Here is a 17,112-nt window from a genome sequence, read left to right as displayed (position 1 = left end):
ATCTACAGATTACTTTGGGCAGTATGGACATTTTCATGATATTGATTCGTCCTAACCATGAGCATGGAATGTTTCTCCATTTGTTTGTATCCTCTCTTATTTCCTTGAGTAGTGGTTTGTAGTTCTCCTTGAAGAGGTCCTTTACATCCTTTGTTAGTTGTATTCCTAGGTATTTTATTCTCTTTGTAGCAATTGTGAATGGGAGTTCGCTCATAATTTGGCTCTCTGTTAGTCTGTTATTGGTATATAGAAATGCTTGTGATTTCTGCACATTGATTTTGTATCCTGAGACTTTGCTGAAGTTGCTTATCAGTTTCAGGAGATTTTGGGCTGAGATGATAGGGTCTTCTAAATATACAATCATGTCATCTGCAAATAGAGACAATTTGACTTCCTCTTTTCCTAATTGAATATGGTTTATTTTTTTTTTCTTGCCTAATTGCTCTGGCTAGAACTTCCAATACTATATTGAGTAGGAGGTGAGAGAGGGTATCCTTGTCTAGTGCTGGATTTCAAAGGGAATGCTTCCAGTTTTTGCCCATTCAGTATGATATTGGCTGTAGGTTTGCCATAAATAGCTTTTATTATTTTGAGATATGTTCCTTCGATACCTAGTTTATTGAGAGTTTTTAGCATAAAGGGCTGTTGAATTTTGTCGAAGGCCTTCTCTGCATCTATTGAGGTAATCATATGGTTTTTGTCTTTGGTTCAAAAAGACTATATGTAGCTATAAGTGCCTACATCAAAAAAGAAGAAGTTTTTCTTCTTCTTCAAAAAAGAAGAAGTTTTTGCCTACATCAAAAAAGAAGAAGTTTTTCTTCTTCTTCAAAAAAGAAGTTTTTCTTCTTTTTTGATGTAGGCACTTATAGCTATAAAATTCCCTCTTAGTACTGCTTTTGCTGTATTCTATAGGTTTGGTAATATTGTTCAAGAAATTGTTCAATTTTCTTTTTAATTTCTTCATTGAGCCAGTGGTCATTCAAGAGCTTATTATTTAATTTCCATGTTATATTAGTCTGTTCTCATGCTGCTAATAAAGACACACCTAACACTCGGTAATTTATAAAGGAAAGACGTTTAATGGCCTCACATTTCCACATGGCTGGGGAGTCCTCACAATCATACTGGAAGGTGAAAGAAGAGCAAAGGCTTGTCTTACATAGTGGCAGGCAAGAGAGCATATGCAGAGGAACTCCCTTTATAAACCATCAAATCTCATGAGACTTATTCACTATCCCAAGAACAGCATGGGCAAAACATGCTTGCATGATTCAATTACTTCCCATCAAGTCCCTCCCACAACATGTGGAGATTATTACAATTCAAGGTGAGATTTGGGTGGGGACACAGAGCCAAACCATATCACATGTATTTGTATAGTTTCCAAAATTTCTCTTGTTATTAATTTATAGTTTTATCCCATTGTGATCAGAGAAGATGCTAGACATTATTTCAATTTTTTTTTAATGTCTTAAGATTTGTTTTGTGACTTAACATATGATCTATCCTTCAGAATGATCCATGAGCTGAGGAAAAGAATGTGTATTCTGCAGCCATTGGGTGACAAATGTCTAAGTATTTATTTGATTCTTTTGGTCTATAGCGCATATTAAATCTGATGTTTCTTTTTTGATTTTATGTCTGGAAGATCTGTCCAATGCTGAAAGTGGGGTGAAGTCTCCAACCATTATTGTATTGGAGACTTTCTCTATCTCCAATTATAGTTGCTTTATATATCTGGATGCTTCAGTGTTGGGTGGATATATATTTTAAATTGTTATAATCTCTTACTGAATTGACCCCTTTATCATTATATAGTGACCTTCTTTGTCTCTTCTTATAGATTTAATCTTGAAATCTATTTTGTCTGATGTAAATATAGGTCTGCCTGCTCTCTCTTTGTTTCCATTGGCATGGAATAACTTTATCCATCCCTTCATTTTTAATCTATGTGTGTTTTTATATGTGAAGTGTTTCAGCCACTTTATGTCTTTTTGATTGGAGAGTTTAGTCCATTTACATTCAATATTACTATTTATAACTAAGAACTGACTTCTACTATTTTATGTGGTTTTTGGATTTTAGTGGTCTCTTCTTCTTTTCTTTCTGTCTTCCTTTTAGTGAAGATTATTTTCTCTGGTGATATGATTTAGTTTCTTACTTTTTGTGTGTGTGTATATCCATTATCTGTGTTTTGTTTTGAAGTTATCATGAGGCTTGCAAATACTATCTTATAAGCTATTATTTTAAGCTGATAACAACTTAACACTTGTATAAACAACCTAACAAGCAAAAAGAAAGCTAATAAAGACTCTGCCTTAACTTTGTCCTCAATTTTTTCACATTTTCTTGTTTCACATTTTGTTTTTCACATTGTGTTATGTTCTGTGTTTTTCTGTATATTTGCTATTACCAATGAGTTTTATGTCTTCAGATGATTTCTTTTTGCTCATCAACATTCTTTTTCTTTCTATTGAAGTACTCCCTTTAGCAATTCTTATAGGACAGATCTGGTGTTGAAATCCCTCAACTTTTGATTGTTTGGGAAAGCCTTTATTTCTCCTTCATGTTTGAAGAATATTTTTACTGGATATACTATTCTACCATAATTTTTTTTTTCCTTCAGCACTTTAAACATGTTATGCCACTCTGTCCTGGCCTGTAAGTTTCCTCTGAAAAGTCTGCTGCCAGACCTGTTGGAGCTCCACTGTAAGTTATTTCTTTCTTTTCTCTTAACTGCTTCTAGGATCCTTTCTTTGGACCTGACCTTCAGGAGTTTGATTATTAAATGCCTTGAGGTAGTCTTCTTTGGGTTAAATCTGCTTGGTGTTTTATAACTTTCTTGTTCTTACATATTGCTATCTTTCTCTAGGTTTGGGAAGTCCTTTTTTATTACCCCTTTGAATAAACTTCTACCCCATATCTTTCTCTACTTCCTTTTTGAGGTCAATAACTCTTAAATTTGGCCTTTTGAGGTGGTTTTCTTGTTCCTATAGGTGTGCTTCCTTGTTTTTTATTCTGTTTTATCTTTTGTCTCTTGTGACAGTGTATTTTCAAATAGCCTGTCTTCAAGCTCACTAATTCTTTTTTTCTGACTGATCAATTCGGCTATTAGAAGACTCATGCATTGTTCAGTATGCCAGTTGCATTTTTCAGCTACGTAATTTCTGCTTTATTCTTTTTAATTATTTCAATCTACTTGTTAAGTTTGTCTGATAGAATTCTAAATTCCATCTGTGTTATCTTGAATTTCTTTGAGTTTCCTCAGCACAGCATTTTGAATTTTTTGTCTGAAAGGTCATATATCTCTGTTTCTCCAGGAGTGGTCCCTGGTGACTTATTTAGTTCATTTGGTAATATAATGTTTTTATTTATTTTTTATTTTACTTATTTTTTTAGACCAAAACATTTTAGTTTATTGATTATTTAGAAAGATACAGCTGTCTACTAGTTTTAGTCCATTGTTAAGCCAATTGTTTTCTAAAAATTAAAGAATAACAATTGAAGAATCAAAAATGAATGTACGGTTTCAAAATCAACAGAAGAAAGATGAGTGGGATTATCCTCTACTAGAAATTAGGAAGGGAGAGAAAAATATGTAAATGCATTTATACTTGACTTCATTTATAACCCAAGTACAGTGACTTAAAATAGATCATATTTCTCACATAATAGGAAGACAAGAGGAAGCTGTTAAGTTCTGTCCATGGCTAACAATGACTCTGCTAATTTGTGTGTGTGTTTTTAAAATTTTTTTCCTATAGGTTGTTGGGAAACAGGTGATGTTCAGTTACATGAGTAAGTTCTTTAGTGGTGACTTGTGTGATTTTAGTGCACTCATCATTCAAGTAGTATACATTGCACTCAATTTTTGGTTGTTTATCACTCACCTTCTTCCCAACTTTTCCCCCTGAGTCCCCAAAGTCCATTGTGTTATTCTTACGCCTTTGCATCCTCATAGCTTAGCTCCCACTAATGAGAGGAAACATACAATGTCTGGTTTTCCATTCCTGGGTTACTTTACTTGGAATAATAGTCTCCAATCTCATCCAGGTCTCTATGAATGTCATTAATTCATTCCTTTTTGTGGCTGAGTAGTATTCCATCATATATATACATAGGATACATATATGTATATGTGTGTGTGTGTGTGTGTGTGTGTGTGTATCTCCCAGTTTCTTTATCCACTTGTTGAATGATGGGCATTTGTTGGTTCCATGTTTTTGCAATTACAAATTGTGCTGCTATAAACATGTATGTACAAGTATCTTTTTCATATAATGACTTCTTTTCCTCTGGGCAGATACCCAATAGTGGGATTGCTGGTTCAAATGGTAGTTATACTTTTAATTTAAAAAAAAAATCTCCACACTGTTTTCCGTTGGGGCTGTACTGGTTTACATTCCCACCAGCAGTGCAGAAGTGTTCCCTGTTCACCACATCCGCACCAACATCTATTATTTTTTTATTATGGTCATTCTTGCCGTAGTAAGGTGGTATTGCATTGTAGTTTGATTTGCTTTTCCCTGATTGTTAGTGATGTTGAGCATTTTTTCATATGTTTTTTGGCCACTTGTATATCTTTTTTTTGAGAATTTTCTATTCATGTTCTTAGCCCACTTTTTGATGAGATGTTTTTTCTTGCTAATTTGTTTGAGTCTGTGGTAGATTCTGGATATTAGTCCTTTGTCAGATGTATAGATTGTGAAGATTTTCTTCCACTCCGTGGTCATCTGTTTACACTGCTGACCATTCCTTTTGCTATGCAAAAGCTCTTTGGTTTAATTAAGTCTCAGCCGTTTATGTTTGTTTTTATTGCATTTGCTTTTGGATTCTTGATCATGATATCCTTGCCTAAGCCAGTGTCTAGAAGAGTTTTTCAAATGGTATCTTCCAGAATTTTTATATTTTCAGGTCTTAGATTTAAGTCCTTGATCCATCTTGAGTTGATTTTTGTATAAGGTGAGAGATGAGGATCCAGTTTCATTCTACTTACATGTAGCTTGCCAATTATCCCAGCACCATTTGTTGAATAGGGTGTCCTTTCCTCACCTTATGTTTTTGTTTGCTTTGTTGAAGATCAGTTGGCTGTAAGTATTTTGGCTTATTTCTGGGTTCTCTGTTCTGCTGTTCCATTGATCTATGTGCCTGTTTTTAAACCAGTACCATGCTGTTTTTGTTAGCCTTATAGTATACTTTGAAATCAGGTAGTGTGATGCCTCCAGATGCTCCAGATGTATTTTTTGTTTTTTGGAGGTTTTTTTTTTTTTCTCCTTAGTCTTGCTTTGGATATGCGGGCTCTTTTTTGGTTCCATATGAATTTTAAGACTTTTTTCTAACTCTGAGAAGAATGATGGTGGTATTTTGATGGGGATTGCACTGAATTTGTAGATTGCTTTTGGCAGTATGGTCATTTTCACAATGTGGATTCTACCCATTCATGAGCATGGGATGTGTTTCCATTTGTTTGCGTCATCTGTGATTCCTTTCAGCAGTGTTTTGTAGTTTTCCTTATAGAGGTCTTTCACTTCCTTGGTTAGGTATATTCCTGAGCCTTTTATTTTATTTATTTATTTATTTATTTATTTATTTATTTATTTATTTATTTATTTTGCAGCTATTGTAAAAGGGGTTGAGTTCTTGATTTGATTCTCCACTTGGTCATTGTTGGTGTATAGGAAACCTACTAAAGGGGCCAAGATACAGTTCAGGCATGGCTTCAGAGGGTGCAAGGCCCAAGCCTTGGCAGTTTCCATGTGATGTTGAGCCTGCGAGTACACAGAAGTCAAGAATTGAGGTTTGGAAACCTCTGCCTAGATTTCAGAAGATGTATGGAAATGTCTGGATGCCCAGCCAGCAGTTTGCTGTAGGGGTGGGGCCCTCATGGAGAACCTCTGCTTGGGCAGTGCAGAAGGGAAATGTGGGATTAGAGGCCACACACAGAGTCCCTACTAGGGCTCTACCTAGTGGAGCTGGGAGAAGAAGGCCACAGTCCTCCAGACCCCAGAATGGTAGATCCACTGACAGCTTGCACTGTGCACCTGGAAAAGCCACAGACATTCAATGCCAGCCCATGAAGGCAGCCGGGAGCAAGGTTGTACCCTGCAAAGCCACAGGGGAAGAGCTGCTCAAGGCCATGGGAACCACCTCTTGCATCAGCATGACTGGGATGTGAGACATGGAGTCAAAAAAGATCATTTTGGAGCTTTAAGATTTGACTGCCTTGCTGGATTTTTGGACTTGCATGGGGCCTGTAACTGCTTTGTTTTAGCCAATTTCTCCCATTTGTAGTGACTGAATTTACCCAGTGCCTGTACTCCCATTGTATCTAGGAAGTAACTAACTTGATTTTGATATTACAGGCTCATAGGTGAAAGGGACTTGCCTTGTCTCAGATGAGACTCTGCGCTGTGGACTTTTGAGTTAATGCTGAAATGAGTTAAGACTTTGGAGGACTGTTGGGAAGACATGATTGGTTTTGAAATGAGAAGACATGGGATTTTTGAGGGGCCATGAGAGGAATGATATGGTTTGGCTCTGCATCCCCACCCAAATCTCATCTTGTAGCTCCTATAATTCCTACCTGTTGTGGGAGGAACCTGGTGGGAGATGATTTAATCATGAGGAAATGATTTAATCAGGGGGTGGGTATGATTGTGAGGCCTTCCTAGCCATGAGGAATTGTAAGTCCAATTAAACCTTTTTATTTTTATTTTTTATTTTTGGCAAATTGCCCAGTCTTGAGTTTGTCTTTATTAGCAGTGTGAAAATGGGCTAATACACAAATGTACAGCTGTCAGGTTAGGGTGATATTCCCATGATTTTGTTCCCATTACCCAGCATGGTGGCAGGCCCAACAGAGCTATAAATGTCTACTTACTATTTATGAATAAGAAACAAAGGAAATAAATTGAAATTCAAGAGACCAGAAAAAAAAAAGCTACTGATTTTTCTACATTCATTTTGTATCTGGAAACCTTGATGAATTCTTTTATCAGTTCTAGGAGCTTTCTGGAAGAGTTTTTAGAGTTTTCTAGGTAAACAACCATATCATCAACAAACAGTGACAATTCAACTTCCTCTTTACTGATTTGGATGCCGTTTATTTCTTTCTCTTGTCTGATTTCACTTGCTTGGTCTTTCAGTACTATGTTGAAGAGGAGTGGTGAGAATGGGCATCCTTGTCTTGTGCCAGTTCTCAGAGGGAATTCTTTCAACTTTTCCCTATTCAGTATTATGTTGGTGATGAGTTTGTCATAAATGGCTCTTATGACATTGAGATAAGTCCTTTGTATGCCAATTTTGTTGAGAGTTTTAATCATAAAGGGATGCTGGATTTTGTCCAATGCTTTTACTGCATCTATTGAGATGATCATGTAATTTTTGTTTTTAATTTGTTTTTGTGGTATATCATATTTTTTGACTTACATATGTTAAACCATCCCTGCATCCCTGGTATGAAACCTCACTTGATCATGGTGGATTATCTTTTTGATATACTGTTGGATTTGGTTAGCTAGTATTTTGTTAAGGATTTTAGCATCTATAGTCATTAGGGATATTAGTCTGTAGCTTTCTTTTTTGGTTATGTTCTTTCCTGGTTCTTTTATTAGGGTGATACTGCTTCATAAAATGATTTAGGGAAGATTCCTTCTTCCCCTATCTTGTGGAATAGTGTCAATAGGATTGGCACCAATTCTTTGAATGTCTGGTAGAATTCTGCTATAAATCTGTCTAGTCCAGGACTTTTTTGTGGGTAATTTTTAATTACCATTTCAATCTCACTGCTTTTTATTGTTTTGTTCAGGGTATCTAATTCTTCCTGATTGAAGCTAGGAAAGTTTCCTGTCCAGGAAAGTATCCATCTCTGCTAGGACTTCTAGGTTTATGCCCATAAAGGTATTCATAGTAGCCTTTAGTTTATGTGCATCCTTAAGTGTTAGGTGATTCTCTTGAAGGCAGTAGATAGTTGGTTGGTGAATTCTTATCCATTCTGCAATTCTGAGTCTTTTAAGTGGAGCATTTAGGTCATTTACATTCAACATTAGTATTGAGATGTGAGGTGCTATATTCCATTCACCACACTACTCATTGTCTGTATATCTTGGTTTTTTAATTGTATTTTTGTTTTATAGGTCCTATGAGATTTATTCTTTAAAGCATTTTCCATTTTGATATGTTTCCAGGATTTTTTTTTTCCAAGATTTAGAGCTCTTTTTAGCAGTTCTTGTAATGTTGGCTTGGTAGTGGCAAATTCTCTCAACATTTGGTTGTCTGAAAAAGACTGTATGTTTTCTTCATAGATGCTTAGTTTCACTGTATACAAAATTCTTGGCTGAAAATTGTTTTGTTTGAAGAGGCTGAAGATAAGGCCCCAATCTCTTCTGGCTCATAGGGTTTCTGCTGAGAAATCTACTGTTAATCTGATAGATTTTCCTTTATAAGTTACCTGGTGCTTTTGCCTCACAGCAGCTCTTAAGATTCTTTCTTTCATTTTAACTTTAGATAACCTGATGACAATGTTGGGAATAAGTGCTTATCTTCTGATGTCACAGAGAAGAATCAGCATTCAGACAAAAGATTTCTTAGCAAGACTTTCTTTTAGTTTCTGCAGAAAGGGAACTGCTTGCTAGCAACCTTGCCACAAGAGTGCACTGAACAAAGGAAGAGCAGGCATATTTATATCTAACGCATCCAGCCTTATTGCTGTGTCCTAATTCCATTGGCTGGAACTGGACCTCACATTCTAGGCTATACTCAATTGGCTAACAACTTAAAACTTTGCTAAAGAGATAGGGGCAGAGGAGAACAAAGGAAAAAAGAAAGTAGCTTATGGAATGCTGAGAGAGGCAAAAATACTTCTAAATAAGGAAAGAGGAATAAGCTATGACCTAAGGCTTGCCTGGGCTTATCCAGGCATGTCAGGGCAGATATCTAGGCTAAAATGTAAGAACTAAGAACACAAAATACACTGATTTCTTCATTTTAGCTCGCAGATGTAACAAAGGCCTTTGAATAGATTAATCTAGAGAGACTACTACCTCTTCTTAATAGGCTTAAGAGAATTTGAAGAGGAACCTTTATTTCACTTTCTACAATAATGTACCTAGGCGATGATCATTTTGTGATGAATTTCCCAGATGTTCTTTAAGCTTCTTATATTTGGATATATAGGTCCTAGCAAGACTGGGGACATTTTTCTTGATTACTCCCCAAGTATGTTTTCCAAACTTTCAGATTTCTCATCTTCCTCAGGAACACCAATTATTCTTAGGTTTGGTTGTTTAACATAATCCCAGACTTCTTGAGGGCTTTGTTCATATTTTCTTATTCTTTTTTCTTTGTCTTTATTTGATTGGGTTAATTCAAAGACCTTGTCTTTGACCTCTGAAGTTCTTTCTTCAGCTTGTTCAATTCTGTTGCAGAGACTTTCCAGAGCATTTTGTATTTTTATCAGTGTGTCCATTTCTGCAAGTGTGTCCATTGTTTCCTGAAGTTTTGATTGTTTTTTGTTTATGCTATTTATTTCATTGAATATTTCTCCCTTCACTTCTTGTATTATTATTTTTTTTTATTTCCTTAGATTGGGCTTTGCCTTTCTTTGGTGCTTCCCTGATTAGCTTAATAACTAACCTTCTGAGTTCTTTTCAGGTAAATCGGGGATTCCTTCTTGGTTTGGATCAATTGCTGGTGAGCTAGAGTAATTTTTGGGTGGTGATAAAGAACTTTGTTTTGTCATATGACCAGAGTTGGTTTTCTGGTTTCTTCTCATTTCGGTAGACTCTGTCTTTGGGAAAGTCTAGGACTCAAGACTGTTCAGATTCTTTTGTTCCACGGGGTATTCCTTTGATGTAGTACTCTCCCCCTTTTCTTTTTTTTTTTTTTTTTTTTTTTCAGACTCCCACATCTCTTTTATTGAAGGGAATGGGCCTCTTCGGGGTCCTCACTGCACGGCTTGTTCATTGGCACTGCTTCCCGAGTCCTGGGGCTTCATCACGTCGGGCAGCTCAGGCGGGCTGGAGAATGGCTCGATGCACAGGGCCTCAAAGGTGTCCTCTGCCCGGAAGGCCAGCCCCACTGTGGCTGGGGCCTGTGGCCGTGCTGTTTGACTGGTGAAGCCACACTCGCCCAGTGTCTTGCCATCATCCAAGAGTTGGTCATCCTTGTACAGCCGCTGCTCGTCGGGCGGCCACTTAAGGATGCCCTCGACGATGCGCTTCAGCTCGAACACCGTGCTGGATTCCTTGGCGTCCGTGAAGATGGTGGTCTTGTGGCGCCGGATCATTAGGAACACGTCCATCGCGGCGGCTGCCTCTCCCCTCGACGCGCCGGCGCCCTCTCCCCCTTTTCTTAGGGATATGGCTTCCTGAGAGCTGAGCTGTAGTGATTATTATCTCTCTTCTGGACCTAGCTACCCAGGAAGTCTACCAGGCTCTTCGCTGGTACTGGAGATTGTCTGCACAGAGTCCTGTGATATAAATCATCTGTGGGTCTCTCAGCTGTGGATACCAGCACCTGCCATGATGGAGGTGGCAGGGGAGTAAAATGTACTCTGTGAGGGTCCTCGGCTTTGGTTGCTTAATGCACTATTTTTGTTCTGGTTTGGCTCTTGCCAGGATTGGAGCTTTCAAGAGAATATTAGCTATGGTAGTATGGAGAGGAATAGGTTGGGGGATGGGGCCCTAAATCTCCCAAGAGTATATGCCCTTGTCTTCAGTTACCAGGGTAGATAGGGAAGGACCATTAGGTTGGGGCAGGGTGAAGTGTGTCTGCGTTCAGACTCTACTTGAGCAGGTCTTGCTGCAGCTGCTATGGGGGCTGGGGGTGAGAGTCTCAGGTTAATAGAGTTATATTCCTAGGATGATTATGAACTGCCTTTACTCTGTCATGAAGGTTGTCGTGGAAGTCAGGGAAAGCTGGCAGTCACAGGCCTACTGAGCTCCCATGCAACCCAAAAGGCTGATCTCACTCTCACCATGCTCACCCCCCTCCCCGCAACAGCACCAAATCTCTTTTCAGGCAGTGGGCAAGCAGGGCTGAGAACTTGCCCCAGGTGACCCACTTTCCAGCTGCAAAAGCAAGTAGGACATTCATTTTTCCCAGGCCTATGGAGTCTGCACGCTGGATTCACACCTTTTTCCAAGTTCTGGCCAGGAGACTTCTCAATCAGTTCAAATTATTACAGAGTTCATCTGGAGTTTTCGTTCTCCCTGTGGCCTTTTCCCAGTGCCTCTGGCTGCTCTCCCCAAGGACCCCTGTGAGGCAGGGCAGAAATGGCTTGCCAGAGGACCCAGCAAGCCCACAGGACTTTTCCCGCTGCTTCCTCTGCCCCTGTATTTTGCTTGGCTTTCTAAATTGGTTCAACTCCAGGTAAGGTCAGAATCTTCTGCTGTAATCTAGGCCTTCAGGTTCCCCAGTGAGGCGCATGTTCCAGGGTGAACGATCTCCCTTGCCCAATTCCACAGTTTGGATACTCACAGTATTTGGGGCATCTCCCAAGTCCTGCAGGAGCAATCTGCTTCCTTCAGATGGTCTTCGGGTTCTCTTAGCTTTCCTAATATATGCCTGCAGTCATTCCAAACAATAGTTCACGATGCGAGCCTTTACATGCTGCTCTGTCCATTCAAGTGGGAGCTGCAATCTAGTTCTGCCTCCTGTATGCCATGATCCTCTCCTGATATCATGTCTTTCTGGATGATGTTGATGCTTACAGATATTCTTCAGTGTCTGGGCACTGAAGACGTAGGTGTTTCCTGTAATCTTCTCACTCAGGCTTGTTTGTACCTGTCCTTGCTGGGAAGGCTTTCTGGATATTCAAAAGAACTTAGGTGTTATGATCTAAGCTGTATCTGCTTGAGGAGGCACCAGAAGCCCAGTAACTCTGTGGTTCTTGCAGACTCATAGAGGTACTACTTTTATGGTCGTGGACAAGATCTGGAAGAATTATCTGGATTACCAGGCAGATTCTTGTGATCTTTCTCACTTTCTCCCAAATAAATAGAGTCTCCCTCTCTCTATCTCTCTGTTCTGAGCCATTAAGAGTCAGGGGGTGTGTGACAGAAGCACCTCTGTGGCCACCACTACTAGGACTGTGCTGCATCAGACCTAAAGCCAGTACACCACTGGGTCTCGCCTAAGGCTTGCTGGAACCACTCCCTGACTATGCCCTAGGTTTGCTAAAGGCCCTGGAGCTTTATAAAAGCAGGTGGAAAAGCCAGCCAGGCCCGTGTCCTTCCCTTAAGGGTGACAAGTTCCCCCACACCCTAGGCATGTCTAGAGGTGCCATCCAGGAACTAGGGACTAGAATAAAAAATCTTAGAAGTCTATCCAGTGTTTTATTGTTCTGCAGATGAGTGGGCACTCAAACCACAAGACATAGTCCTTCCCCCTCCTCCCTCTCTTTTCCAAAGGCAGAGGAGCCTCACCCTGTGGCCACTACCACCACAAGCCCACATGGAGTACTCCCCTTAAAGCCCAAGGTCTCTTCAGCCACCTTGTGCTGAAGGCAGCCTGGCCTGGGACTCACCCTTCCAGTGCAGAGCTAGTGGTGGTAGCCACAGGGGTGCTTATGTCATACCACCTCCTGCTCCAGCTGGCTTAGAACAGAGAGAGAGAGAGACTCCATTCATTTGGGAGAAAGTAAGGGAAGAGAACAAGGAACTTTACCTGGTAATCCCCTCTGGCCTAGGGCAGGTCCAGAAATGCCATCCAAGAGCCACATCTTGAAATCTAGGACTCTAAGAGCCTGCTTGGTACTCTACCCTGCTGTGACCAAGCTGGTACCTCAGGTACAAGATAAAGTCTCCTTTGCTTTTCCCTTCACTTTTCTCAAGTAGAAGGAGTCTCACTCTATAGCCATTGCAGCATGTGCTAAGTCTTACCTGTAGCCAGCCAGTCTTGGAGTCTTACTCAAGGCCCTCAACATAGTACCTGGGTATTGCTGCTGGTTATTCAGGGCCCAAGGGCTCTTCAGTTAGCAGGTGATGAATTTTTCCAGGACTGGGTCCTTCCCTTCCAGATAGCAGATTCCCTCCCAGTCCAGGGTCCTCCCTTTCCTGGAGTGAAAGCCTGGCCTCACGACTCTGGTGCTGTATCCTACTGTGGGCTGAGCTGCCTATCACAGCTCTATCCTGCTGTGGCTGAGGGTCAAGATGCCAAACCAAGTCCTCTATACTCTTCCCTCTCCTCTCCTCAAGCTGAGGCAAGGGGTCTCTTTCTGAGCCACAAGCTATGCAGCCTGGAGCTAAGGAAGGGGTGATGCCAGCACTACCTGAGACACCGGGCTGGTATCTCAGTAGGTCACATGACCCCCTAGTCCACTGGATCTAGGCCCAGTTCAGCACGAGGACTCGCCTAGGGGTTGTAGTCTTTGTGGTCTAGACTATCTTTTCAAGTTTCTTAAGGGCCCCAAGAACTTTAGCCTGCAGTGGCAAGGCTTCTGGGAACTCAAGTTCGGACTGCTGAGATGGCCAATTCCCCTCTGGCTAGGGCTGCTTTAAATGCTCGCTCCATGGGTGGGCATCAATAGAGTTGGTCCTTTTTTTTTTATTTTACAATAAGGCAGCACTGAGTTCAATGCCTCTCTAATGCCATGATCTCCTTCTCCTACGCACACTGAAACACTCTCCTCACCACACTGCTGCTGCCAGGAAATGGGCGATGGTTGCTGTCGGTGATTACAGACTGCTTTTTTCTACCTTTTCAGTGCCTATTTCAGCAGTATGAAGTTAGAACCAAGTTCTGTGTATACTCACCTGATTTTTTGTTTTTATGGTGGTGCTGTTTTTGTGTGTGTAGCGTGTAGATAGTTGTTAAACTGGTGTCTTTGTGGGGGGCATGATTGGTGGAGACTTCTCTTCCACCATCTTGCTCTGACCCTTCTCTGGGATTGTAATTCCCACAAATGTGCCAAATCCCTGTACCTAGTAAGCTGGTTGAGACAGGTGGTAGCTACTTCAAGCTCAGCCTTGGTGAATAATTCTTTTTCTATGAATGCAGATACTCACAGGGCAACTGGTTCTAAGAGATCTACACAATGAATAATTAAGTTATACCATCACACTCTCTTCAACCTAGTTTATAGGTAAGAAAGCATTTTTATAGTTATTCTGCAGAGAATATTTCTGCCATAAAGATTTTAAATTTCATCATCCTTCTTGGTAATTTGGCTGGTCTGCAGGATCAAAACATAATCAAATTCCTTATTTTTAATGTAAAAAATATAAAATGAAATAGATAACATATTGAGAAAAGTATATGTAAGGTATGTGTAATGTTAAAATAAGTAAAATGAACAAACTCATACCTACCCCCCAGCTTAAGAAACATAACAAATACAGCATTAACTGTCTTGAAGTCACCAGTGTCTCCCTCCATCCCCAATCCCAGGCCCTATAAAAGGCAACCTCAACCATTATCCTGAATTTTCTATTTATCAATTCCTTGCCTTCCTTTGTAGTTTTACCACTGTTGTATGTATCCCTAACATTTGCATATATCTGTGTGCATATAATTTTGGAAGTTTTTAATTTTATGTAAAATACGTCATATTTTTCATATGTTTTCATTCACATGTTTATGAGATTCATTCATGTCGGTGGTGCAGCTCTAATTAATTTACTTCTGATTATTATATATATAGACACTTTATTCTTTCTCCTATTGATGAGCATTTGGGTTGTTTCCAGAATTTTGCTGTAATAAATGATGTTGCTATGAACGTCACTGTACATTTACCTTGGACAGTAATTTTTGGGTTATGGGTATCCATATCTCCAGCTCCGCTACATCATCCTTAGTTGTTTTCTGATTTGGCTTCTAGCAATATATGAGTTTCTGTTCCTCTATAGCCTTATTAAGATTTGGTATCATCTTATTGTGACTTTTAAAACATATTTTATGAGTTTTAAATAGTATCTAATTGTAATTTTAATCTGAATTTCCCTGGCTACTGTTGAGCATATTTCTTATATTAAATGAACACTGAGTTCTGATGTTTTTCCTATTTTCTTATTAGAGTGTTTGACTTTTGCTTACTGATATATAGGCTTTCCTCCCTTTCTAATTGTGAAATAATGTACAAAAATACATAAAACATCTACGTACAATTTAATAAATAATTTAAAGGAAATATCTGTGTAAAGACAACTAAGTCAAGAAATAAATATTTCCAGGACCTCAGAAACCCCACGTTTTGCTAATTCAGTCTCATCTTTTGCTCTAGAAGGAATCATTACCTTGGTTTTTTTGGACAATTACTTCTTTCCTTTTTTTAGTTTTACTATGTATGGATCCCTGAACAATATAGTTTAATGTGGTCTATTTTGAACTGTATATTATCTTTATACTTTTGGTTTTTACTTCTTTATATCAATGTTATACTTGTGAAACTTAGCATGATTTCATAACTCATCTTGAAGTGTCCCGAATTTGTGGTCTGTCTTATTTTAGCCCTACAGCTTGGCCTATGACTCAGATTTACATGGGATTATCTGAATTAAAATTTAAATAAACTTAAAGTAATACTCACTTAATTCCACTTACATCTCCCATTTTATCCTAATTTACAAATCTCTCCATGTTAATTCCAGATGAGTCAGGAGATTTGATTAAATTTCTAGTTAGTTGCTATGGTAGCAGATTTATTTTTGTTTTATTGTTACCTTATTCCTGAACATTTTACATTTAGTGTAATCAGTAATTAGCTTTTATACACCCACACTTCACATTTACTATCTCTGGGGCACAGCCAGTTCTTTTATTTTCTTTTTTTCCTTAATACCACTAGCCTATGTACCTTAGAAGAACTTCTGGTTCTTAGTATGAAATAGCCAGATAAGTTATAAATAAACAAATTTGCTGCCCAAAACCATGTTGCTTCGTAAATATTAATAATTAGGGCCAAAGGATATTGCCAATTATATATGAGCTAATTTTTTTAAATTTACTGATACTCACCTAGTTTTTATGTTCTCTGATCCTCTTTCCTAAAACACCCTCTGAATTCAATACATATTACTTCAGTTCAACAAGTAATTATTGAGGGCCTAGGCAATATGCCCTCTCTTAACCATTAAAAAGGAAGAAAGAAGAAAAAAATCATGATTTCTTCTTCATTGGATTCATAGTTGATATAGTTGGATGCCTCCTCCAAATCTCTTGTTGAGATGTAATCCCCAGTATTGAAGGCAGGGCCCGTTGGGAGGTGATTGGATCATGGGGGTCAGATTTCTCATGAATGGTTTAGCACCATTCCCTTGGTGCTGTCCTCACAAGAGTGAGTGCGTTCTCACAAGATCTGGTTTTTTAAAAATGTGTGGCACCCTCCCACCTCTCTCTTGCTCCTGCTCTTGCTGTATGATGTGCCTGCTCCTGCTTCCCTTTCTGCCATGAGTAAAAGCTTCCTGAGGCCTCCCTGGAAGCCAAGCAGATACTGGCACCATGCTTCCTTCGCAGCTTGCAGAACAGAGAGCCAATTAGACCTCTTTTCATTATAAATTACCCCACCTCCTGTATTTCACCTCCCAACGGGCCCTGCCTTCAACACTGGGGATTACATCTCAATAAGAGATTTGGAGGAGGCATCCAACTATATCAACTACAAGCCCTTTCAAGAAGAAATCACTATTCATAAATTACCCACCCACTACTTTAAAAATCTAGTCCAGAGATCCAATAAAAGAACAAACTGACACAGAAAATAGTCCAGGAAAGAAAACATATATACAGACAACATAGACTACAAAGGCAATAATAGAAACAAGAACAGGGGAAAATCACATAGAGGAGATAGAAATTAACTCTATTAGAGTTCAATGTGTTAAGAAATGACATCACAGAAGAAGGAGCCATCCAAGATAGTTTTAAATGGATAAATAGCAACTTTCCACCTGAGAGAAACAGGATGGGCAAAAGCCAGAGCTTACAATGAGTTAAATGAGCTACATGTGGTTCAATGCTGCTGAAGCTTTAATCACAAGGGGAAGCATAAAGACAGATGAAGCTACAGAGAGGTTTGAGATCAGGACACAAAGGGCATGCTATGGGGTTTGTCAAGGAATTTGTGTTTTAGAAATATAACCTTCAAGATGTTGTGGAATTTAGGTCATCAGC

At 39.2% G+C, this 17,112-nt stretch overlaps 2 protein-coding genes across 2 annotated transcripts in view; one reads left to right on the top strand and one right to left on the bottom strand.

Annotated features, from left to right (window-relative positions):
- The window catches only part of LMNTD1 (lamin tail domain containing 1), a 137,556-nt gene that overhangs the window by 47,467 nt on the left and 72,977 nt on the right, over nt 1-17,112 (top strand). The window lies entirely within an intron of this gene.
- Nucleotides 9,899-10,335, bottom strand: LOC135275282 (elongin-B-like). Its single transcript, XM_064376735.1, has one exon. The coding sequence runs from the start codon at nt 10,298-10,300 to the stop codon at nt 9,944-9,946; it is 357 nt and encodes a 118-aa protein (XP_064232805.1). The 5' UTR covers nt 10,301-10,335; the 3' UTR covers nt 9,899-9,943.

This window comes from Aotus nancymaae, unplaced genomic scaffold (assembly GCF_030222135.1).
Source record: "Aotus nancymaae isolate 86718 unplaced genomic scaffold, 86718_ANA_hifiasm-v0.15.2.pri h1tg000016l, whole genome shotgun sequence".
NCBI classification, from domain to species: Eukaryota; Metazoa; Chordata; class Mammalia; order Primates; family Aotidae; genus Aotus; species Aotus nancymaae.
Note: the sequence above shows the minus strand (reverse complement) of the source record. Positions and strands in the feature narration are given on the sequence as shown.

Coding starts and splice junctions, on each gene's coding strand:
- LOC135275282 (XM_064376735.1), bottom strand. CDS start 10,300: ATGGACGTGTTCCTAATGATCCGGCGCCACAAGACCACCATCTTCACG.